Source organism: Oncorhynchus kisutch, linkage group LG6 (assembly GCF_002021735.2).
Source record: "Oncorhynchus kisutch isolate 150728-3 linkage group LG6, Okis_V2, whole genome shotgun sequence".
Lineage (NCBI taxonomy): Eukaryota > Metazoa > Chordata > Actinopteri > Salmoniformes > Salmonidae > Oncorhynchus > Oncorhynchus kisutch.
Window position 1 is genome coordinate 23,304,505 of NC_034179.2, and position 26,497 is coordinate 23,331,001.

At 45.2% G+C, this 26,497-nt stretch overlaps 1 protein-coding gene and 1 pseudogene across 16 annotated transcripts in view; both read right to left on the bottom strand.

Annotated features, from left to right (window-relative positions):
* Nucleotides 1-1,260: 1,260 nt before the first annotated feature.
* LOC109892544 (protocadherin gamma-A5) overlaps nt 1,261-26,497 on the bottom strand; it is a 57,662-nt gene continuing 32,425 nt past the window's right edge. For 4 of the 16 annotated variants that reach the window (XM_020485154.2, XM_020485147.2, XM_031826435.1 and 1 more), the window contains exons 2-5: nt 11,732-11,793; nt 10,777-10,833; nt 9,665-9,774; nt 1,261-3,561 (exon numbers count right to left, since the gene is read on the bottom strand). In XM_020485154.2, coding sequence (XP_020340743.1) covers nt 3,314-3,561; nt 9,665-9,774; nt 10,777-10,833; nt 11,732-11,793 — 477 coding nt within the window. In that variant the 3' untranslated portion in view covers nt 1,261-3,313. The other 12 variants (XM_031826432.1, XM_020485150.2, XM_020485151.2 and 9 more) reach the window with 10 other exon arrangements.
* On the bottom strand, nt 22,688-25,490 carry LOC116374365 (protocadherin gamma-C5-like; annotated as a pseudogene).

Here is a 26,497-nt window from a genome sequence, read left to right on the forward strand (position 1 = left end):
TCACAGTGACTCAGTGAGTGTGTGTCTGCCACTGCAGCAGTTCCTGTAGCTATATATAGACAGGCCAGTGCTAATGTGGGACCTACAGTGAGATGCCTGCGTCCACTGTGTCCACTAATGTAGAATGCATTACACAATGAAAGTTTACAGGTTGTGCTGTAAAGGACGTTGTCATTGTCATAAAACGTGTCCTTAAGAAGTCCTTAATCTCACATCTTTATGATGGAATCAAACTACCTGATTGGATTAGTTTACTGGCTGAACGCCCAAAACAAGGTCACTGTATTTGATCCTAAATCTAGCAACATATTATTGTATATATAAAGGCATTATGTATGTATCTCATATTTTAAAAGCATATGTAAGTTGTTGAAATATGTCATTAGGATATAATTCATTATAAAGTGTCCACAGTTTAGGGTATCTCCTTCCCCTGCAGATCTTCTGAGGATAAAAGAACTATAAATGGCTTTGAGTTTATATCCGACTTCCGAACCCTCTGTAGAGCCCAGTTCTGTTCCATGTCTCTCTGACTTTTTTCTGCCTTCACATTCCCCAGTTGACTAAATGTGGGCTGAAAATGGGTCAGGTCTGATTCAGAGCGGTATGGATTTAAAGAGCCCACAGAACTGCTGATCTGGGTGGAACAGTGATTTATGAGCATAGAGGGGAAAATGGACTGGGATCCATCACTCAGACAGCAGTTCATCCACACACGTGTCATTCTATGCTGTTGATATGTGAGCTGCAGAGACACACTTACTTTGATGGTCTTGCTACATGCTGAGTTTGCAAGGTACCTTATTAACTCTAATGGTATGTGAGAGGTTTAGAATGTTATAAAGGGGGAGAGACTAGGCATTTGAGGCTTAGAATGTTATAAAGAGGGAGGGACTAGGCATTTAAGGTTGAGAATGTTATAAAGGGGGAGAGACTAGGCATTTGAGGTTTAGAATGATATAAAGGGGGAGAGACTAGGCATTTGAGGCTTAGAATGTTATAAAGGGGGATGGACTAGGTGTGTGTGAGGTACAGGATAAGGGTCCCGCTCCACTCCATCGTTTGTGGCTGAAATGTGCTGAACAAAGAGTGGATTACTTCTAACAGAGCCATGGCTCCAGTTCAGTCAACTCCAACAGACAGGATCCAATAAGGACGCTGCCATTAGCTATGATAATCCCCTGCCTCTTACCAGCTATCAAAGCATCATTCATCAGTAAAAACACACACCAATACTAAAGAGACGGCCACACACAGACATCATTTCAAAAGAGATTTTTATTTGGAAATGTCAGTGAGCAGAGAATAAACAAAAACCATAAAGAAATAAACAGCGATATAAATTTTAGCATATAAAATAAGTGTAACAGGGAGAAGCGCTAAGCATTTTAATACAGAAGATAAAACAATAGAATAAAGAGGATTAGAAGACATATATTTATATTCATATGAGCAAGGGTGGCATTCCAGTAGCATAAACAATTGATCAAAATCACAAACACAGGAAGAGGTGCAGGGAAATGGAATCACCCTTTAAAAGACATGTGGGTGTTGTGTGTTAAGATTTAAAGTTTGGTGTGACCAAAGAAAGAAAGTGATTGAGAGAAAACACAAAAATATGCACGAAAAATTTCACAAGCCTCTAGTTACGACTGTCTTTTGAAAGTTTTAGTTTTATTTACTTCTTGGTCGAGTCAGTTTGCTCAAATCTTATTCACTACACCACTACATTTAATATGAACAACTTATTTTTTTCTCAGATTTTTTTCCTGAAAAATATTCAAAACATTCCAGTACTAGCCAGCTGTGTGGCTGTGGTGAGAGAGTGATGTCTCTCTCTCAGATTGGCTGGGTCTTATTTACATGGGGGCAGAGTGTCAGTGCAGCTGAGGATTTGGCAGGGTTAAGGATGGGCTGAAAACATTCTCTGTGCCCCAGACTGCTTCTAAGAGAGGAGAGGGAGGTGGTCTCTGTCCATGGTCCTAATATTGCCTTGAACGCACAACAAGGCTTCTACAGAGGCTCCTGTAAACTGTCCATTACAGAACGTCCTACAGTGCCTGGAGTTGTAGTGTACTGAACCTGTGGTCTGGGCTGAAGAAGTGATTAGAGCACATTTACAGGCTGTCATTGCCGGAGAGATACTGTACATGTGGCAAGAGGACAGAGACTGTCCACCCTTTCCCCTCCTTATGCCTTTACCCCACAAACCTGGGGTCACAGGACTCCTTCTAACCCTAACCCTAACCCACAACCCTGGGGTCGTGGTCACAGGACTCTGTCTATGAGCCTTAGAGAGGGCCACAGTGCAGAGCCAATCACACTGGGCCAGCTCGGCATAACGCTAATACAACGTTACAACAACGCTGATACAATATCGAAATAATGCTGGTTCTAAGTTTATAAAACACTGATCACCTTTACACTGTTACTTTATTTAAACAAAGTTCAGTTTTAATGCAGTACAGGATTCTACCAATAATGATGGAAAAAGGTTACAATCTTGGATAAATGATCTAAGTTACCACAGAATCCTGCTTGGACAAGATTTTAAAAAGCAGCTGGATATACTTTGATGGTCACCATTATAAGTAACACAAAATCAGAATCTGTTCTTATGCTTACTAGTCACATAACTACAATGAACCTTACATTTTAAAATGTTAATGCCACGGTATGCATTCTCACATGAAATTGGAATTTTGTGACGAAGTTGAGCTAGCCTCTTTCTTCAAATGTATGTTAGTGTAGGCTTATCTTCAGTGGTTCTTCATCTTTAACAATTCTTGTCTACTTCATTCCTTAAAGAGCTAAAGAAAGTCCTCTAAATAAACAAGAAGGTAGTGTAATTCATGTCATCATAAGAAGCAACTACTTGGCATTTTAGAGAAACATCAAAGGTTTCAATGAAAACAAACAACCAGATGTTTTTTTCTTTAGAATGCTATAATGCAGAGCTAGATCACTATATGAATTCCAGGTACCTGAAATCCATCTGAATCCAAAATACAGCCCATGCCCTCTTCTTTTATCCACTCTTCTACCCCTCCCACTCCACATACACCACAAACCAATAACCTCTGCCTGAAGTGAGCTGTGATGACCATAGGAGTAAGAAGTACAGCAATTGCCCACTACCAACATTTTGACATATGCTCACTACATCCACAACGCTGGGAATATCAGATTGAACTATCAGATTGAATGGCATAAGAAAAAGAAAGATCAAGGCTTCTATTGAGGGAGGATGCTCTGCAGTATGGGGGTAAAGGGTCTTGGTGTCCGTGGCGATTGGGTTTGGTGTTAGCTTGGCTTACTTCTTGTCCTTCTTGGTGGACTTCTTCTTGCTAGCGGGGGTCTGGGCAGCGTTGGGGACGTCAACCTGGGGCATGGCCTGTGGTGGGCCCTGCAGGGCCGGCTGGGACATCATCTGCTGGGGGTTGGCTGTCAGGGTGGCCGTGCTGCCAGGGATGTAGACGTTCTGGCGGTAGTCAGGCACATGCTGCATGGGGAACTGGGCGTTGTAGCGGGGTCCAAGGGTCGCCGTCGCCTCGCTCACCTCTGAGAGAGAGACGGGAGGGAGGGAGAGAGGGTTATAGCTGGGTGTGTTGTGCTGCTGTGAAGAGAGAGTGACTCGTTACTCACTGAGAGTCATTGCTGCACTGCATTGCAGCTCAGCACTCAGCACTGGCGTTCTGAGCCAGGCAGCCCCTCCCCACAACATATAGAACCTCTGCTCTCTCACACAGAGATCAGATGTAATAACTTCACACAGCACATTCAGATATAATCAAATATCATTTAGAATTGAGGATTAGCTGCACTGGCTAATCACACAGTAATAGAGAAAGAGGCAGTGCACAGGCAGTGCTCTCTCTCTCTCTCTCTCTCTCTCTCTCTCTCTCTCTCTCTCTCTCTCTCTCTCTCTCTCTTCTCTCTCTCTCTCTCTCTCTCTCTCTCTCTCTCTCTCTCTCTCTCTCTCTCTCTCTCTCTCTCTCTCTCTCTCTCTCTCTCTCTCTCTCTCTCTCTCTCTCTCTCTCTCTCTCTCTCTCTCTCTCTCTCTCTCTCTCTCTCTCTCAACCGGTTTGCTCTCTGAACTGGCTTATATTGGTTGTGTTTCATCATTTGAAACAGGTTAAATCAGTTTTGAGTGGTTGTGTTCAATCAATGACATATGTTCTCTATTTGTATTTGATTGTTGCCACTTGTGTTTACCAGTATGGGTGATATGTGCATTAGAGTGCAGAATGTGTTTTGAGAATGAGAATGTGTTTAGAGTTTTGCTGAAAAGTCTAAGTGAGATCTGCAAATTGTGTTTTATCATGTGAAATGGTTTAAGGTATTGACAACAGACTGCATAATTAGCTAAATGAGTCCAGGCAACTGAGAACTTCAGCCAATGGGTTTTAGTGTTTTAGCAATTGAGAAAAACTGTAATGCGGTATCCGCAGGTTTTTTCAAAGTTAGGGTGGAAGAGGACAGAGTTTTAGTTTCCTGGGGTTTGGAAGGTGTGGGGTGTGTGATGGCTTCTCAGCTTAGTGTGGAGGAGAGGCTCTCGTTATGGCATGATTTCAGGTGTGTTCCTGAGAATTAAGTTAAGGTGGAGGAGGTCATGCTCTCGGTGGGTGAACAGGTAGGAGCTGAATTTATACTTCCGGAATGAACAACGCTGTGGCTGTGTTCAAGAAAAGAGCAAATTTGGTTGGTAGGCTCATTGCTAGTGGAATATTGGTAAGGGGTGTGTTGGTGCCAAGTTTGCCTCTTTTTACCCCTTCGACCAGGGTGGTAGTTGCAAATTTGCCTCCGTTTATTACGATGATCAAGTTATCCGTAATAAACGGATGGGTTCTACGTAGGGTTTGCCAGCACAGATCTACAGTCTATGGGGGTTTTGAGTGTGGGGATTTGGGGGCAATAGAGCTTTGCGTGCCCACATAAAGGCTGTAGATAAGGTGAGGGTACAAGCACCAGTGGGGGAAATCGAGGTCAATGTGCAGGGGGCAATGAGATGCAGGCAGCAGAGGCTGGGCCTAGTCATGCCAGTGATGGTGGTGTAGATGAGGCTGAGCCTAGTCAGGCTAGAGATGGTGGTGTAGATGAGGCTGAGCCTAGTCAGGCTAGAGATGGTGGCGTAGCTGAGGCTGGGCTTTGTCATGCTAAGGTGGTGGTGTAGATGAGGCGGGGCCCAGTCAGGTTATGGATGGTGGTGTAGATGAGGCTGGTCTAGTCAGGTTATGCTAGTGGATGAGGAGAGTATAGTGGTGAAGTGTATGAAACTAGGGGGAGAAGGAAGGTGTCAAGTGGAAAAGGAAAAAGGGGGAGAATAAAGAAGTTGGGAGGGGAGAGTCTGTTGTGGTCCAAGGCACCAAGGAACCTTTCCCTGGTGCTGGGGGTAGGCCCTGACCAAAGAGGAAGGGCAAGTTGTCAGGATGGGAGATGGAGATGAGGAGGAGGAAAGTGAGTCTGAGGAAGAGGATGATGAGTCTTTTTTTCAGACTCCGGAGCTGACAGCCAGTCAAGCAGAGGGGTCAAAGTACACAGTGAAGGAACTGACAAGGTTCCTGAATGAGACCAAGGGGGAAAAAGTTCATCTTGAGGCTTTTTCTTCTGATCCGAGAAAGTTTATAAGATCAGTACAACATGCTATGAAAAATAAGGGGCATGGTGTCCTCTCACCCAGGAAACGGCTTAGGTTGAGGAAGTGGGTCACAACAGTGTGTAAGGTCTACCTTCAGACACTGTTTAGATTAATAGTTTCTTTCTGGCACTGTGGCTTTTTGAGCTTTACTATTGGTCTCTTCCTTTGCTGACTTTTCTCCCACTTCTTATGGAGACTCTTTGGGTAGGCTTGCTTAATATAAATGGCACCAGAGATGCGGGAAAGAGGAGTGTGTTGGGTGAATATGTCAAACAAAAGAAAGTACAGGTGTTGTATCTGCAGGAGATGCATAGTGATGTGGTGAATGGAGTTGATTTGGGGGATCTGGTGGAAAGGTGCAAATGTGTTGAGCCATGGGACAAATTTTAGTGCAGGGTCTGTCTGTAAAAATGTGCTCCTCAAAGGAGGTGTGTAGGGGTAGGCTGCTTGTTGTAAAATCTGAAATTAACAACATGGGTTTTGTCTTTATAAATGTGTATGCGCCTAACACAGGGAGAGAGAGGGGGGTTCTATTTGGGTGTCTTAGACAGGAACTCTCACAGGTAGTGCCTGAGGAGACACTGGTGGTCGGCAGGTAACTGGAACTGTACAATAGATTTTAAGAAAGACAGAAATGGGGATGAGCCTCATTTAGGTTCAGTGGGAGTGTGAAGAGCCATGATTAATCAGTTTGACCTAGTGGATGTTTGTAGAACTAAACATCCTGACAAAATACAGTATACATGGGTGAAGGTATTTGGGGCTAGGGTGAGTGCAGCCCGACTTGATCATTTTTACATGTCCAGGAATCGGAGCAATAGGCTGTTGGGCACTACCATTCTCCCGATGGGTTTTTCCGATCACCACCTAACCACGGCTCGGCTGTCTATTTCACCAGAGCCTCGGCATGCATCCTATTGGAAGTTAATGTAAAGCTCTTACAATATGCCACTTTTTGCTCAGGTTTGCAGATTTTTGGGGAAAGGTAGAGGCAGCAAAGAGAGGAGTATGAGTCTGAGTCAATGGTGGGATGTGGGGAAAGTCCAAATTCGGCTTATCTGCCAACAGGATACAGCTTTCTCATCCTCAGAGGCTAGGAGAGGGGAAACTAGAGCATTGTATTAATGAGATGGAGATAGAGATGGTGGGGCAAGGCAATGTAGGCTAATTTAGCTGAATTACGTACGGACCTGGGCAGTTTTTTCCAGGTTAAAGCGAAGGGAGCACTTGTAAGAGCAAGGTTCTCCATGCTCAAAGAGATGGAAGCTCCCAGCTCTTTCTTCTTAGGTTTGGAGAAACAGAGCGGTGAAGCCAAGGGTATGCATTGTCTACAGCTGTCTGATGGGCGAGTGACCTCTGTGGTGGGGGAGATGCGGGAGCGGACTGTGGAGTTGTATACTGAGTTGTAAAGGGCAGAACTGTGTGATCCTATGTTTGCTCAGGTTTTGTTTGCAGAACTCCCTAAGCTCTCTCTGGCACAGAGGGATGAAATGGACATTCCTCTGTTGTCCCATGAACTGGCAGAGGCCGTAACCCAGATGTCCCCTGGCCATGCACCAGGGGTCGATGGACTCCCAGTGGAGTTTTATAAAAGATTCTCTGTAATAATTGGACTGGACTTCTTTTGCGTGTTGCGTGAATGCGTCGGGGTAGGAGAGTTGCCGATGAGCTGCCGTCGGGCGGCTCTGACTCTTCTGCCCAAAAAAAGAGACTTGTGTGAACTTCAGAACTGGAGGCCTATGGCATTGCTCTGTGCGGACTACAATATATTTGCCAAGGTCCTCTCTAACAGAATGAAGTCCCATATGGACTCTATAGTACACAAGGACCAAATATATTGTGTACCGGGATGGTCAATCACGCACAACTTGTTCTTAATCAGGGACATGTTGGACTTGTTGAGAGGTTCTAATGTGAACTTTGGACTGGTCTCTTTAGATCAAGAGAAGGCTGTTGATAGAGTGGATCATGAGTATCTGTATAATGTGATATCTGTTTTGGGGTTTGGGAAAGGTTTTTTGACCAGTGTGAAGATGTTGTATGCTGGGACATCATGTATGGTCAAGGTGGGAGGGGGGGGGGGCTCAGTAGGCCAGTCTGGATGAAACGGGGCATTAGACAAGGATGCCCTCTATTGGGGTCTTTATATACACTAGCCATTGAGCCTTTTTTTGTAGGAGACTGCAGGGAGTCTGCTGGACAGGCATGGGTGTGTTGACAGGCATAGCCGTGTCAGCATATGCAGATGAAATTTCTGTGACGGTCAGGGATGGTCAGGATATGCAGGCACTAGAGACTAGTCTGAAGGTGTACGAGAGAGCTTCATCAGCTAAGGCAAATTGGGGCAAGAGCAAAGCTCTGTTGTGTGGGGCATGGTGGGATAGGGCACCTTCTCTGCTTCCAGGGAGTTTGTCGTGGGGTTGTGAAGGGATTAAAACATACCTGGGCTCGGAGAGGTGGGTCAGGAAGAACTGGAAGGGGCTAACATAGGCAGTGGTGTCAAGATTGGCCACGGGGAGATGTTTCCTGTCCCATGTGTCATATAGAGGGAGGGTGCTGATAATCAACAACCTGCTGGCATCTTCCCTTTGGCATAAATTGGCTGCCCTCAACCGCCGGTCTGACCTGCAACGCAAGCTGGTGGACTTTTTCTGGTCGGGCTATCACTGGCTGAGGGCGACAGTGTTGTACATGACCATCCACGAAGCAGGACAGGGCCTGGTGGAACTGGAGAGCAGGGTTGCTGCTTTCTGATTAAAGGCGGTGCAGAGACTGTTGTACCATACTGATGTCGGCTGGAGGGAACCAGCATGCGTGCTGCTGAGGAGAGCTGGTGGATTAGGATTGGACCGACAGCTGTTCCTCATGAAGCTGGAGAAGCTGAGTACAGCATGTCTCTCAGACTTTTACTCTGCAGTGCTGAGGGCCTGGCAGCTGCTAAGGCCCACACGGGGAGGGGGTGTGGAGCCTGGGCTGTGGGTGTGGGAGGAGCCTATCTTCCACAACCCAGCCATCCCTTTGAGATTGCATGGTGGCCGACTGAACCAAAGGCAACTGATTGCAACAGGTTTACTAACGCTGGGTGACCTGCGAATGTTGGGAGAGGAGGGGTGGAAAACCATGGAAGTCCTGGCACAACAAACAGGAATAACGTTTATTAGGCTGCTGGGGAGATTCCTGGAGGAGGTTCAGGAGGCGCTGTCTGAGCCAGTAAGGGGGGTGTTTGAGCGGCCAAAGTGGGAGGAGCCACCAATGTTTCCTGCCACTGCAGGAGATGGCAGAGACTGGGGACAGGTAAGGGGGGCTGGAGGACCTTTTAGATTTGAACACTCTGAGCCTGGGGTAGTTTGAAGGGGTGGAAGGTAAAGCCATCTACAACCTCTGCATTAAGGTAAGGAACATTAGGAGCCTAACAGGAGTGAAGGCACATCAGTGGCAGGGGCTATGTGGGTCTGAGAGGATGGTGGATTTTAGATGGAGGGGGCTCTACAACCCCACCCCAATACCAAAGAGGTCAGGGGACCTCCAGTGGGGGGGTTCTACATGGAGCCCAGGTCACTAACAGCTGGTTAGCACAGATTGAACCGGGAGTCTGGCAGGGGTGTCCTTTCTGTGTTATGATAGAAACTGTGATACATATGTTTTCTGTGTTGGCCAGGTTATTGCCATTCATGCCTCTGTTGAAATGTCTGTGTGAGAGGTTATGGGTGGTTTTTACTGTTGGAATGTTCTTAATGGGGTAAAGGTATTCAAATAAGGAAAAGGCCAAATGTGTTTTGTTGAATTTTCTGTTTGCTCAGGCAAATTCTATTTGGCTAACAAGGAGGAACAGGGTCAAAGTTGGAGGGATAACATACCCTTTACTATTATTTCATGGGATGGTGGTGAGGTTTTAATGACATGAGAATGTTTCATTAAAGACAGACAAAGTCTCTCTCTCTCTCTCGTATATTGAGGTAACATTGTGAGGTAGCTAAAGACAGAGAAGGCAAGGGGATTTCTGGGAGATGTAGGCAGCAGACTCACCATTGGCAGCAGCCATCAGAGCCTGGATCTGCTCATCCTCGGTGGGGGGGTTGGGCCAGGGTCCTGTTCCAGCTACGACACCACCTGCCCCCTCAGGATGGGGGCCAGCTCTGGAGGAGAGGAAGGGGAGGAGTTAGTATAACAGATACACACAAATCTCTCTCATCCACTGTGTCTCGCACTCTCTCATGAACACACACACTCTCATGTAATGTGAACCTCTCTCTCTCGCTCGCTCTTTCACACAGAGACTAAACAGAGGACACTCTGTTCCCATCATGATTGTCAGCATGACAACACTCAGCCTCCAGCAGCCATTTTGAGTGGGCAGTGGTCCCGGAGCATCACAGAGCACAGACAATATGGACGCTCGGAGAAGACCTTAGAGCAAGACGTGCTATAGATGTTATTAGGTAGCACAGATCCACAATACGCAAGCTGACACACACACACTCAATCACACAGAGTAAGGACTAACTGAGCTGATTGGATGCTATGTGTCTTGTACACATGCAGTGTGTTACTGTGTGGGTGGGAGAGTGAGAGACAGAGAGAGAAAGGGAAAAAAGAGGGAGACGACGAGAGAATGTGTGCATGTTTTTATATTGGAGAGTGGCTGAAGATGATCTGATATTATATGGTTCTTCTCAATCCCTTAATTTACCCATCAAATATGTTCAAATTTGAAATGCAGGATTGGGGAGATATGTTGAATTTAGTTTGCTGGGTTCATTACAGCCATAGGGGAGTCAGTAACACACACATACGCTAGCAAAACCACATACACTCACACACAAACAGACAGATAGACAGAGACAGACCGACAGAACCACAGGAACACGTAAATTTACACTACGAATAAAAGGACAAATTACACAGTTCAGCAAAGCCTAACAACCCAAAGTATAAAACAAACACCACAAAGCCTCAACCCAGTTCAGCTACACAGCTAGAGCATGTACAGATTATCACACACTCAAAAGCCAGAAGCCAGGCTTGACTACACACAGCTGCACCAAGCCTACAGTCAGTCAGACAGCATCACGTATAAGACCAGGGGGCCACCTTGCACACTCAGCACAGCCCACTCTGCTCTACCTACTCCACTCTACCTCGCCTTCCCGTACGGTGTCCATATCTCCTGGGTGCTGGTGCTGTACCTGTATGCGCTGAAACACAGACAGGGAAACAGTTCTGGCTGTCACTCCTTCAGCCCCATGCCAATCAGATGGACTCCTTCATTAGCCAACAAGGTTCCTTTTCAGTTTCTAGAAAAGGAACTACAATACAATGGTGTGTCACATTCTATTTTGTGCCGCCACAAAATAGAAATTGCGCAATGACTAATAACGTTAAGGAATCTACTGTCTCACTTTCTTTGAATGATACAGTATGCAATCAGTGGCTAATAACTCCAAGACACTCAGACGCTCAACATTTGCTCCACCAATAGAGCCACAACCTGTTAATCAAGATGTATCAGATAATCCAAGCATCTTCTACAAAAGCAAATGAGGCAGCAAGTCACATCTACCATTACTGTCTGAAATGACAATACAGTGTGAAAGATATTGCTAATCTAAAGCAGGCCTTATACTCACAACACTACCACAACCAGAGGGCTGCCCCTACCTCTACTCTAGCGTACTTCTAACCTCACCCACACAACAGTCATCCGATCTCTATTGATTGATTTCTTATGGAAGCACACTGACAACGAAACAATCATCACACTATCTACAGTATTAATCACTTCTACTCAACTACTACTGAAGGACTCACAACTACTGTCACAACTACCATATAACAACCATTAGATGACCCATTATTCAGTGTTATTCAGTGTTATTGGACCTGTGTGTTCAAACACACAACTGCCTTAGTCTTCATGTCTTTCAATGGAATGCATATTGTTGGCACAAATTATTAATTCACATTGTGGAAATTAAATGTAATTGTGAATGCGTATAGGAATGAGGGTGTGCGTGTGCGTGTGCGTGTGCGTGCGTGTGTGTGTGTGTGTGTGTGCACGTGTGATGTATATGTTCAAAGAAGCTGAACACCTACCCACTGGGTCCAGGTCTCTGTCCCTGCTGGTTTAAGCGCCAGTCATTGTTGGGTGGATTTTGCTGGAGAGAGAGGAGATACTGTTAGAGAATGCCACTGATGGCATGTCATCTTCAGTCATCAGCACTGGAAGCCATTTTGTCCTTCAGTGGGCCAAGAAGAGACAAGATGTCACATGGGATAGAAGACAAGAGGGAAAGAGACAGTGCTAGAGAGAGCGATAGAGAAAGCAGTGTGAGAGAACATGTGAATTATTGAACTGACTATTTTGCCAGTGACGTGCTTGAGCGAGTCCGCTGAGAGGAAGGAGTTACAAGCAACTTCAAAACAAGCTTAATAATGCTAAATATTTAACCACAGTTCTCCCAACGTATTGACAAAGGAGCTTTCCACTCAAGCTATATCTGCTATAGATTAGGAAGTATATCATTCCAAACCCTGGATCATTAGCCAAAGCCAGGCTGAGAGAGAGAGGGGGGGGGGGGGTCCTTCAGTGGGGCAGTAATCTGCAGCTCTGCCCTGCCCCACTGATCCTCTAAACCCTGGGCTGGATTACAGGCCTGCAGCCTAGAGAAGCCCTACGGCCAGGCCTGTAATTCTCTCAGACACTGGACTACTCTCTATGAATGGGTGATGTGCCATGCAGGAGTTATTACTGTACTTTCATATGAGGCATCAAGGGGTCATCAAGTTCAAAAAACAGATATGTTCAGCGATATATGACAAATATAGGTCTGATTAAAAGCAGGTCAAATATGTGAATAGTATACAGCAAAAAACTCTCCTCTCTATGAAGGTGTATTTCCATCTGTTTATGACTGAGGCTTGACTCAGGGAGTTGCCAATTAAAGGGATGAGTCACATAAAGTCAGACAGAGAGAAAGTCAGGCACTCTGTTTGGTGAGGTCATGAGTGGTGGCTACTGGCTATAGGTTCAATGCAACAACCCCAATCTATTAGCTTTACCTCATTCAATAAGCAGTCAAAGGTCAACAGCTGACCTCAATATCCTCATTATTATGACCCATACTGCCACATACCCCCACATCCTACTCACCATGTCCGTTCCCATCCCTTTCACTGTGCAAACGAACACATGTTGAGTGAGCATGTCTAGTACAGAGAGCGTTCCCCCCACAGTCATATGAAATATGCATTTGTCCCTGTCATTGCTGCCCCCCCCCCCCTCCAACTTCATGTAGCGCAGCGACCTGTCCGTGTTGAGCTGCAGGTGGAGGTCTTTATGAGAGTGGGAGTGAAGGGCCTGCTTGGGGCCCAGGCCCAACCAAGTCAGGTAGCCTCTGTGTCTCATCCAGCGCATCACCACGCTAATGCTTGTCACCAAACACACAATCGAGACACAGGCCAGATAGCCAATCAGAGCCAGGGTAAGGCCAGAGCCCTGCTGAGCTGGGAGGACGTGTCTGCACCCTTCTCAGACACAGTGATATTGACTGGCACACTGGTAGAGAGAGCAGGCTTGCCACTGTCCTGCACCAGCACTGAACGTAGCATCTTCTTCTTCAAATCTATGGGCCGTGCGCATGGAAGAGCCCTGCGTCCCTCCCAGAGAGGCTGTAGAAGAGCCAGGCGTTGTGCCCACTGTCTGGGTCCCCACACACTACCTTGTATTAATTAATTTATTAAAATGTTCTTAGATTTATACTTGAACTTAGTCTTAAGATAATTTCCGACAGTGTGTTTATGTTGGATTCATAAAAGATACTGAGCATAAAAAGCCTTGCTTAACCAGGTTCTAAGAAGCCCATTTGTAACTTGTGCACCTGTGATCTATAAATCTCAAATTAACTTCAAATTGACGGCACCTGAACGTGCCTTACAATCCGCAATTTCCGTTTATAGAATGCTAGCACAAATGAGGGTTTAGTCAGGAATAGCCATGGATCAAAAGAGAAAAGCTAACTTTTTTGAAGATGAGATCACAGCGATGGTAGAGGAGATTGAAGACAGGCAACACATATTATTCAGTGGACTAAATAGTGGGTTGACAAACAAAGCCAAACAGGTAGCTTGGGAGTGTGTCGCCGTTGCAGTGAACGAGGTGGAGCAGCAAGACAGAACTGTGACATCAAACTGCAAGGGAAAAAAATCATATCCATACATAACCAGCAGGAAAATCACCTACATCAAGTCTAGACTTTGTGTAGAGATAAGATCATTCCCATCCCACGATTGGCTCTGAGACAACATGTCCCCTCCCAGGACCTCCACATACTTATATGTGGGGCCATCAGTGTTGAGCTGGATCTGCAGGTTTCTGTTGGGATTCTTGTATCCGTCAGAGTCAGCCCGTCTGATACAGCAACTCGAGCTGCTCCTACTGTTTCTAACGCACTTCACCACTAAGATGAGAAAACTAAAAAAAGACAAGACGGACACAGAAGTCAGAGAGATTATCAAATAAAAGGTGATTTTACTGTTTCTCCTGCTGGGCTCTGCTGTTTTCTGGCGGAATTCCCAGATGGGCTCGTGTAGCCCGTCTTCTAACAGTATATTGACTGTGACTGTGGTGGACTGGACCGGCTCCCCATTGTCCCTTATCTCTATAAGCAGCCTCTGAGAGGAGTCATCCTGCTCTGAAACAGCGCGTTTTGTCCTCACCTCACCTGTGTAAAGATTCACACTGAACAGAGACGAGTCTGTGGCCTCTGCCAGCCTACAGGAAATCCAGGCATTATGGCCCGAGTCTGCGTCCACTTCCGATATCTTAGTGGCGAGGTGGCCTGCTTTAGTGGACCGGGGAATATTCTGATGGGAAACACAGCCCATTACAGCGGATGGGTAAATTACAGCGGGGGCATTGTCGTTCTGGTCCAGGATAAAAACATGAACCGTGGCGTTGCTGCTCAGAGACGGAGAGCCGTGGTCCTTTGCCTGCACCTGAATCTGAAACACCTTCAGTTTCTCATAGTCAAACCAGCCAGGTCGCAATTGTAAATGAGAACTTGTTCTCAACTTGCCTACCTGGTTAAATAAAGGTAAAATAAAAAATAAAAAATAAAAAACGAGTGCATGCTGTAGATGCTGCCGTTATCTGAGTTTATGTATATATAGGAGGAGACAGACAGACACGTCTTGTACTTTAGAATCTAATATAGAATATGAGATCTTGGCATTTTCTCTTATATCTGGATCTGTAGCGGACACTGAACACATTATTGATCCATTAGCATTGTTCTCTCTGACATAAACAGTGTAAGATGTTTGGGAGACATTTGGAGGGTTGTCATTAACGTCTAAAATATTCACTGTTATTACTTTATTTGAGGTGAGAGGTGGGGACCCTGAATCCGATGCTTCAAGCTCAATATGGTATTCAGGGAATTTTTCACGGTCTAATGTTGCATCTGTTACTAGTGTGTAATGGTTAGAAAATGAGGGGTTTCATTTGAAAGGGTAATCAAAAGACATACGAAGGGAGACCTTACTTACCATTGTCACCAGAGTCTAAATCCTTGGCACTAATCAGAGCTACCATAGTTCCTACTGGGGCATCTTCTCTAACGGGTTTAGGTATGGAGGTGATGGTGATCTCCGGTGGGTTATCATTAACATCTACTACAGTCACTTGAACACTGCTGTGGCTCTCCATAGATGGCGTTCCTTTGTCTGCAGCGCATACATCAAATTTAAACGAAGGACTTATTTCGTAATCTAATGACTGTGATAAAGTAATTTCTCCAGTGTCTTGATTTATAACAAATAGCGTTTGAATGGAGTCTGCTGTATGTGATTCGAATGAATACTCTATTTTACTGTTTGTGCCTTCATCCAAGTCGTTGGCTCTAACCGTCAATACTAATGTCCCGGGAGATGTACTTTCGCTCATTTGGATTTCGTATAAATCTTGCTCAAAAATGGGCGCATTGTCATTTATGTCTAGCACCAGTACTGCAATTTGCGTGGTTCCAGATCTTGCTGGAGTACCTCCATCAAATGCGGTAAGAATTAGATTGTGCTCGGGTTGCTGTTCCCGGTCTACAGCCTTTTCCAGGATTAGCTCAGGAACTTTTGTGCCGTCTTTATTGTTTTTAACTTTCAAAGCAAATAAGTAATTTTTATTCAGAGCATATGAGCGTAAAGCATTGACTCCAACGTCAAGGTCCTGTGCCGTTTCCAAACGAAACCGAACGCCAGGGAGAGTTGACACTTTTATAGTGTTCTCGTCTGACATGAAACGTGGAGAATTGTCATTTAAATCCTGTATTTCCACCTCGATCCGATAAAATTGCAGTGGATCCTCGATGATAAGCTCCAGGCATAACAAACAACTGGCGCGTGGTCCACATCGGCTCTCTCTGTCTATTCTCTCATTAACAATGAGTTCGCCCTTTCCCAAATCCACACTGAAATACTGCTTACCACCCTCCGAGGCTATCCTCAATTTACGATCAGAGATCTTTAAGATTTCCAAGCCCAAGTCTTTAGCTATATTCCCAACAACAGAGCCCGCTTTCAATTCCTCAGGAATGCTGTATCGAGTCTGCGCCTCTGTACTCCACAAGAGAAAGAACATCCACAGCGCCAGCCATGGCAAAACCTTAGTCTTTACTAGCGTCCACATCTCCACAAATAGTGTGCAATAGACAAAGGACTTGATTCGTCACACATCGCAAGAGAACGCAACGCAATTTGCAAATACCCCGTAAATTATTGAATTAACGATGTAAAAACGGACATAAATCCAATAGGCTACATTTACACCGATGTGCGCCCAGATCTGTCTCTCCCATGGTAAGGGATGCGGCGGTGTGGTTGGGGTGGGACTAGATCTCTTTGTACAGTTCGGAATAGGATTGGATTACAGAGCTCCAATAATTACCACCAGAAGCAGTTCTGAATTAAAGAAACAGTGCAACAGAAGATAGAGGATGAGAGTTAATGCTTATAAGCCAGTGTTTCTCCAGTCCTTGAGTACCCCGAACAGCAAACATTGTTGTTGTGTCCCCAGACAAGCACCCCTTATTCAACTTGTCAACTAATCATCAACCCCTCAATGATTTGAATCAGGTGAGTTTGTCTGTGGCTACAACAAAAATGTGAGCTGATGGGTGTACTCAAAAACTGTCGTTGGGAAACACTGTAATAGGAAGCAGTGCATATTGACTAGATTGCATTTTCGTGGACATAAAAATCATAGGGTAATTATTTAGTCTGAAGGCCATGAAGTGTTTTTTTTAAAGTTCTAAAACATTTAATCATCAATGGAATCTGTGATAAAACTGGAAGAGAGTAAATCATGACAATATAATTTCACAAATTGACTGTGAGACGCACATGGAGCCCTTCATTTTTATGAGTAAATGGCGCTGTATGACTATTTTGATACCTTACAATGTTTCATTATAGAGTAATCTTCATGCAATTTGAACAATGGCTGAATAATAGTGTCAAAATAGCATATTGGCATTCATGTGAAAACTACAATTACAACAATTGTATGTAGTGTGTATTATTGAAAAACACAGTTCTAAAATAGCACAAAACCTCGTATATGCATGAAAATGTATCCAAAATCATAAACACTATATACTGACAGAACATGCATAATCTAGGTCGTTGATTCAGAATCATCGTGAGGAAGAAAACTGGCGTTCGTTTTTGTTATCAGTACGAAGATGGTGGACAGCGCCAAACTGAAAAACAAAGGAAAACTGAACAACTGTGTACTCTCCGTAGCAGCGAAAACCAATTCAAGACATGAACAGTTCAAATAATTGCTAGAGAACACGTGCTTAACTCCTTTTTGGACACTTTTCGCCCATTTTGTGCCTACTGAACATAAACCAGGTAACTGTTACGGAGTCTAGTTGATAGGTAATCGACTAGCCGGACTGTTCCCCGGACTCCAGTCGTAGGGATTTGTACAATGCACAAACAAGGCTATTGAACCTGACATTGGTGTCTGTCTTTATTCCTTGATCTAACATATCATACCGAAACATGGTATCAGAAGTGGCTCGGAAAACACACGTTTGTTATTTTTGTAGCTAAGTACAGTATAGGCGCAGTTACGTTCCATATGCGAACACACGCCGTTTCCTACTCACAACACTGATCAACTCGTTGTTAGCTGGCTAGGTAGCATCACTACCTACGTCGATGACTGAAGGCAAACAAATCTCATATTCCATTGCTATGGCAGCGAACATTCCGCCACCAAATCCCATGGTTCTCACAGGGGACTGGAATACTAATTGGGACAACTTCAGGGATGAATTCGAGGACTATGCGCTGGCGACCGGTCTACATGAGAAACCCAACGAGGTACAAGCTGCAACTCTGAGGAGTTTAATGGGCAGCGAATGCAGGCATATCTACTGGCACAATCTCACCCTCACAGCACGACAACAGTGTGATGCAAAGGCTATATTGGATGCATTGGAGAATTACTTCAAACCCGCCAGAAACGTAATTGATGAGCGGTTCGTTTTCGGAAGCTGTAAACAGGAAGAGGGTGAGTCAGTACACAACTTTGTAACCCGTTTGAGAGAGAATAATCCGCCACTTGTGAATACGGGGGATTGAAAGATGAATTGATTTGTGACAAAATAGTGCTGGGAATTGCAAATGAGGATACATACCGGCGTCTACTGAGAGAGAGAGACTTAACATTAGTAACTGCCATCGAAATGTGCCGCACTGCTGAAGTCACTGACATGAGAATGAGAGCAATGGAAATCGAAACCCCACGCTCCGACGTTGATACTGTTCACGCTGTTGCTAGGCAGACATTCAGACTAAACCAATCGAGGCAGAGCAATTCACCACGAACGGTGAACACAGAGAGCCCCGTAGCATGTAAATACTGTGGGAATACACACACACGTGGCAAAGAGCACTGCCCTGCCTACGGAAAACCATGCAGAGCTTGTGGAACTAATAATCATTTTGCAAAAGTGTGTCTCAAAAGCAAAAGAAGGGTGAGTGAGGGCAAGATTCACTGTGTTGATGATGTCACTCAATGTTCAGAGCTGAAAAGTGAATGTGACATTTACATGAATGAATTGATTGGGGCTGTACACTCAAGAGGGAAGAAATGGTTTGTGACACTACGATTACACAACAAGCAACAACAATGTCAACTGGATTCTGGTGCTACATGCAATGTAATGAGCTACAAAGACTAAATCAATCTGGCACCTGACACACATCTATTGCCCAGCGATACTAGACTAAAGCTCTACTCAGGAGAGATAATGAGCTCTATGGGCACCATTGACACCGAATGTGTTATTCGTGGACGCAAACACAAGCTGGAGTTTGAGATTGTAAAAACCAGTCAACATCCTCTCCTCTCAGGCTCTACATGCGAACGCCTGGGACTGATACAGTTCACTGTACCAAATGACATGCACATTGTGGATCATGTCCAGCATGGACCCCTGTCCAAAGAACAACTACTCAGCAGATATGACGATGTATTCAACATGCCCGTTGAATCAGTGCCTGGGGAGGTACACTTTGAAGTGGATGAGAGCATCACTCCAGTCCAGTGTGCTCCTCGCAATGTGCCCATTGCAATGAAAGTGGCTGTGAAGGCCCAGCTGGACAAGTATGAGGCCGATGGCCACATGACATCTGTGACTGAACCAACTGACTGGATCAGCAATATGGTCATAGTGAAAAAACCAGAGAAGCTGAGGGTCTGCATCGACCCAAAGCATCTGAACCAAGCACTGAAACGATCCCACTACATCATGCCGACACTAGAGGATGTCCTCTATAAGCTTCCCAAGGCCAGGATTTTCACCTTGGTGGATGCCCGAGATGCATTCCTTCAATGCAAGCTGGATGAAGAAAGCAGCCTCATGACTACTTTCTGGACCCCCTGGGGTCGGAAACGCTGGCTCAAGCTCCCGTTTGGTGTCTCAGTAGCGCCTGAGATATACCAACGTAAGCAGCACGAGTTACTGGCTGGGCTCAAGGGCATTGAACCCATCGCCGATGATGTCCTGATCGTAGGCTGTGGTGACACAGACGAAGAAGCAGTACGCGACCACGATGTGAAGCTCCTGGCACTGATGGAGCGCTGCCGATCAGTTAAGCTTCGCCTTGGCCTGAAGAAGCTGCAGTTCAAGGTGAAAGACGTCTACTTCCATGGCCACATTCTCTCGGCAAAAGGCCTGAAGCCGGACCCAGACAAGGTCAGAGCGATCCTCGACATGCCAAACCCGTCTGATGCAAAAGGAGTACAGCGTCTCATCGGCTTTGCAAACTATCTTGCAAAGTTCATGCAACACCTATCAGCAGTCTGTGAGCCTCTGCGCCGGTTGCTGGACAAAGACACACCATGGCACTGGCTACCCAAGCACGAGGCCGCAGTGCAGGAGATGAAATCTCTGGCTTCATCCATGCCAGTGTTGCGCTACTACGACGTCATGAAGCCTATCACAATCCAGAGCGACTCCATCCAAAGGGGACTTGGATGCTGCCTTATGCAGGAAGGCCAGCCCGTTGCGTTTGCCTCGAGAGAGAGCTCACCCCCACCGAAGAAAACTATGCACAAATTGAGAAAGAGTGCTTCAGCATCGTCTTCTCCTGCCAGCGATTCCATCACTACTTATATGGGCGAGACCTGGTCATCGCTGAAACTGACCACAAACCACTCATTACCATAACCTCTCCTCAACGCGCCCAAGATGCTTCAAAGCATGCTCCTGACTCTGCAAAACTACAGCCTGAAGGTCATTTACAAGCCAGGACCAGAGATGTACATCAGCGACACACTGAGCAGGGGAACAACACAATGTACAGGCAGAGGCACTGTCTATCAGCGGCAGGCCATCTGTTCGCTACAGCAGGAACAACAAGATGTTCAACAGATCAATCAGGCAGACTACTTAAACGACACAGATCACCGCCTAGCCCAGATAAGGCAACACACTGACAAGGACGAACACCTACAGTCACTGAAGTCCATGGCTCTCGCAGGTTGGTCAAACCTGAAAGAGGAGACACCTTTCACAGTGAGAGAATACTGGACCTTTCGAGATGAGATCAGCGTGCAAAATGGCGTCTTGTTCAGAGGTCAGAAGGTCATTATTCCCAAATCACTATGTCCAGAGATGCTTACCTGCATACACTCCAGTCACGTTGGAGGTGATGCATGCTACCGCCAGGCTCGTGAAACATTATAATGGCCAAACATGGAAGCAGAAATTAAAGACTTTGTCAGCAACTGTACCACATACAACGAGTACACTCATGAACAGCAAAAGGAAACCATGATGTCACACGAACTGCCCACAAGGGCCTGGCAAATCGTCAGCATGGACTTATTCAGCCACAGACAAAAGGACTATCTTCTCATCGTTGATCACTACTCTGACTTTTGGGAAATTGAACTGCTCCCTGACTTGTCTGCAGAGACGGTCATAAAGCGCTGCAAGGCGCAGTTTGCAAGGCAAGGTCAGCCTGACAAGGTAATCACGGACAATGGCCCACAATTCACTGCACAGTTCAAGCGTTTCGCCTCAGAATGGGAGTTTGACCACTTGACCTCCTCTCCAAGACACCCAAAAGCAAATGGCAAGGCAGAATCAGCTGTCAAGATTGCAAAAAACCTCTTAAGCAGGGCCTTGCGCCGACAGCAACGACCCATGGAAAGCGATCTTACAGTGGAGGAACACACCCACCGAAAACATGGACAGCAGCCCAGCACAACACCTTCTGTCCAGATGTCTGAAGACTACCATCCCCGTAGCTAACAAGCTACTTGAGCCCTGCGTCATGGTTGGCGTCACGGACAAACTGCGTCACAGAAAGCAGCTCGCTAAGTGCTTCTATGACCGGACTGCTCGAGACCTACCAGAGCTGGAGGTGGGTGAAACGATAAGGATGAAACCGCTGCCGGGAGACCACACAGGACTTTGGAGGCTGGGCACATGCCTGCAGAGAGTTGCACCACGTTCTTACCTGGTGGATGTTGGTGGCTCGCTCTATCGTCACAATCGGGTGGATCTGCGCGTAGCAGAGCAGACAAACCAGAACACGCCATACACTCACCTAGATGAGCTGGATCACAGTCCAGGCCTAAGGGTAAGGGGTGCAGAATTGAGACATGGGCCAACTGAAGGTGAAGCTTCTACCCCACCAAGCTCTCCAGCTCGTGCCCCTAATCCTACCCCTGTCAGAGCCAATACTTACTCACGGGTGGGTCGGCTGTGCAAGCCACCGGACAGGCTTACTCTGTAAGCAAGGGACTGTTAACTTGCCCTCGGTTAATTAAAATCTATATTTTTTCTTAAATAATTAAATTGAAATTTAAAAAAGGAACATGACAACTGAAGTAAAAAAGAAAATGTAATGCTTTTTCTATTGTTATGATCTGACTGTTAAGAATTTAATGTTATGCCTTTATGTTTGCACTTTCTATTGAAAAGGATGATGTTACGGAGTCTAGTTGATAGGTAATCGACTAGCCGGACTGTTCCCCGGACTCCAGTCGTAGGGATTTGTAGGCTATTGAACCTGACATTGGTGTCTGTCTTTATTCCTTTATCTAACATATCATACTGAAACAGTAACAGTGGCTGTTGTGTTACGGGCATCTGCATGTGATAGCAGCCCTGTGGCGCCAACTATGGGACGACTGCAATGTACTGTCTCAGAAACGCACATTGCCTGTTTCCTCACATCTTGTTTATTTAAAACAGAAACAAAAGTAAAAAACTAAAGTACAAGTAAAATGGAAAGAAAAGGCAGGAGACCTATTTATGAAACCACGGAACCATCTCAGCTGTACAAATCTACCAATAAAACAGGCCATCAACGTGACGAAGAATTGATGTATATGCTTTCAGTTCAGCGCCACGGTAGTGGACAACACCAAATGCAACAGTGAAGACAGATATAATAGCACAAACTAATTCAAGACATGGACAATTCAAATAATTAATGAAGTTGTTAACCATTTCCAAAGGATACAAAAAATGGTAGGACATTGCAGGAGACATATTTATGAAACCACACAGCTGTATTATGCATAGGGCGTAGGAATCTACCAATGGGAGCTTATATAACGAATCAAAACAATATGCTCACCTGTTGGCTCTCGAAAGTCCACGCACTGTCAGGTAAAATACGTCAATCACGTTTATCATGTCCTTAAAATCAGTGGTACTGTTGGGCTTAACGAGGGGGAAATCACTGAACTCCGACATTGGAGAGAGATACGACCTGAATGACTGACTCTGAGACAATATGTCCCCTCCAAGGACCTCCACATATTTAACAGGGCCATCATCACTGTTGAGTTGGATCTTCAGGTCTCTGTTGGGATTCTTGTATCCGTCAGAGTCAGCCCGTCTGATACAGCTACTCGAGCTGCTCCTACTATTTCTAACGCACTTCACCACTAAGATGAGAAAAGTAAAAAAAACACAAGACGGACACAGAAGTCAGAGAGATTATCAAATAAAAGGTGATTTTACTGTATCTCTTGCTGGGCTCTGCTGTTTTCTGGCGGTATTCCGAGACGGGTTCATGTATCATGTCCTCTAACAGTATATTGACTGTGACTGTGGTGGACTGGAACGGCTCCCCATTGTCCTTTATCTCTATAAGCAGCCTCTGAGAGGAGTTATCCTGCTCTGAAACAACGCGTTTAGACCTCACCTCTCCTGTGTAAAGATGCACACTGAACAGAGACGGGTCTGTGGCCTCCGCCAGTTTATATGAAATCAAGGCGTTGTGGCTCGAGTCTGCGTCCACTGCCGATATCTTAGTGGCGAGGTGGCCTGCTTTAGCGGACCGGGGCATCTTCTGATGGGAGACAGAGGCCATGACAGCGGAGGGGTCATTCTGGTCCATGATAAAAAAACATGGCGTTGCTGCTCAGAGACGGAGAGCCGTGATCCTTTGCCTGCACCTGGATCTGAAACACTTTCAGTTTCTCATAGTCAAACGAGTGCATGCTGTAGATGCTGCCGTTATCGGAGTTTATATAAATATAGGAGGAGACTGACACGTCTTGTACTTTAGAGTCTAATATAGAATAGGAGATCTTGGCATTTTCACCCATGTCTGTATCAGAGGCGGACACTGAGCGCAAGATAGATCCAGGGGTGCCATTTTCTTTAACATACGAGGGCTGGGAAAACACCGGAGGGTTATCATTTACATCTAAGATTTCCACAGTCACGGTTTTCTTTGTAGATAAAGGTGGGTACCCTGAATCAACTGCGGTTATGACAACATCATACTCCGGGAACGTCTCTCGGTCTAATGGCCGTTGGTCAACAGTGCGTAATGGTTGGAGACGGAGGGCTTCAGGGTGAACGGTGAGCCCGGTGTCATGATTAACTTTACTTTGCCATTCTCACCACCGTCTAAGTCTTTAGCGCTAATCAATGCAATAACCATTCCAGGGGAAGAATTCTCCGGTATTGGACTGGTGAGTGAGGTCATAATAATTTCAGGGGCATTATCATTAACATCAGCAATCTTTATCTTTATACTGCATTGTCCCCCCATTTGTGGATTGCCTTTATCTTTTGCCATTATGTCGAATTTATGCAAATGTATTTGTTCATAATCAAGCTGCCCTTTGGTAGTTATATCTCCAGTATTAGAATCAACATCAAGTAATGACATTATTGTATCGGGGGTTTGGTCTGCAAAGAAATACTCGATCACTCCATTTAGTCCTTGGTCAGAATCAGTTGCTCTGAGGTTTAGAACCGTAGTGCCAACTGGTGTATTCTCAGCGACAGATACATCATAAAATTGTATTTCAAATTGGGGTGCGTTATCGTTAATATCTAACACTATGACCGTGATTTCAGAGGTGCCAGATCGTGCAGGATTCCCTCCGTCTACAGCGGTGAGCACGAGCTTATGAACTGCCTTCTTCTCTGTCTAATGAAGTCTTTAGCACAAGCTCTGGTATTTTTGTGCCATCTTGGGTCTTCACATTTAACAAGAACTTATCATTATCACTGACACTATAGTACCGTAAGGAGTTTGAGGCTACGTCAGGGTCATGTGCGCTTTCCATTGTGAACTTCGCACCTGCAGTGATAGACTCAGCTATTTTCAAAACCCTTTCATTTGTAAGGAAACTCGGAGAATTATCATTTAAATCCTGTATATCGATTTCAATGCGATGCAGCTGTAAGGGATGTTCAACGATAACCTCCAATTGTAACATACAAGGGACGCTCTCTCCACATAACTCCTCTCTGTCTATCCTCTCATTGACAACCAGTTCACCCTTTTCCAAATCCACACTGAAATACTGCTTACCAGCATCAGAGGCTATCCTTAGTTTACGGTCATAAAGCTCAGGTATTCCCAAACCAAAGTCCTTAGCTATATTCCCAACAACAGAGCCCACGTTCAATTCCTCAGGTATGGTGTATCGAATCTGTGACTCTATTGTATTCCACAGGAGAACATATTGATAAATCCAGAACACTTGCCACCTCAAAAGGCCACGAATACTCATTGTCCTTTGTTCCATTGAGTCAGTCTCCTGTTCGCAGGAAATACCATCACACAATATGGAAATAAAAATTATTCACGTAAACATTTCCACGAATTTCAAACAGACCGTGTTTTGTTTCCAGTCAGTGCATGTTTAGCTCCCACATCTGAGCATTGTAGGCTAAGGGGTGAGATGCTGAGGCTAAGGGGAGGGAGTAGATCCCTTTGTATGGCTCTACACAGTATTGGTGCAAAAAACACTCTGCTACAGACCAATCACTGGTTCACTTGATCTTAAAGGCACACTATGTTTAGACTGGAGAAGAACGCTTAAAACACAGAAACATATGAGCAGCACAATGTATTCACTGACAATAAAATATGTTACTTTGATTCAGAAGTAATAAAGGTGCTATTTTACTAAACAGATGTGGTAATTCTATAAATGCTGAATTAAATAATAAATAATGAATGCAAATATAGGCCTATATTATGTTTATTATCATTAATAGTACTATTATTAATATTATTATTTTAGCAGAACTGTATCCTTTTAAGCCCTCCGTTTACTGTACTCTTTCTGCCGTCGTGTGGCAATGAGAGTGAAGCACAGCCTAGTGGTGTTCTCATAGCGCGTCATAAGGAGCAGGAAGCCAGTCTCTCTCATCCCCGCAGTAGCCTGCTCAATCTGAACGGGAGGGGGGAGTAACGGGCTGGGATTGAAAGGATCGTGAGAGAGGGAAGTGAAGAGGAGGATAGAGGTTTCACGCACACATACACGCACACATGATTTAGTAGTGTGTATTTACATAGCGGTAGTACATACACTGAGTGTACAAAATATGAAGAAAACATACACTTTCCATGACATAAACTGACCAGCTGAATACAGGTGTAATCTATGATCCCTTATTGATGTCACCTGTTAAATCCACTTCAATCAGTGTAGATGAAGGGGAGGAGAGGTTAAATAAGGATTTTAAAGTCTTGAGACAGTTAAGACGTGGATTGTGTATGTGTGCCATTCAGAGGGTGAATGGGCAAAACAAATATTGAAGTGCCTTTGAACGGGGTATGGTAGTAGGTGCCAGGCTCACCGGTTTGAGTGTGTCAAGAACTGCAACTCTGCTCTGTTATTCACGCTCAACAGTTTCCCGTATGCATCAAGAATGGTCCACCACCCAAAAGACATCCAGCCAACTTGACACAACTGTGGGAAGCATTGGAGTCAACATGGTCCAGCATTCCTGTGGAAAGCTTTCGACACCTTGTAGAGTCCATGCCCCAGACGAATTGAGGCTGTTCTGAGGGCAAAGG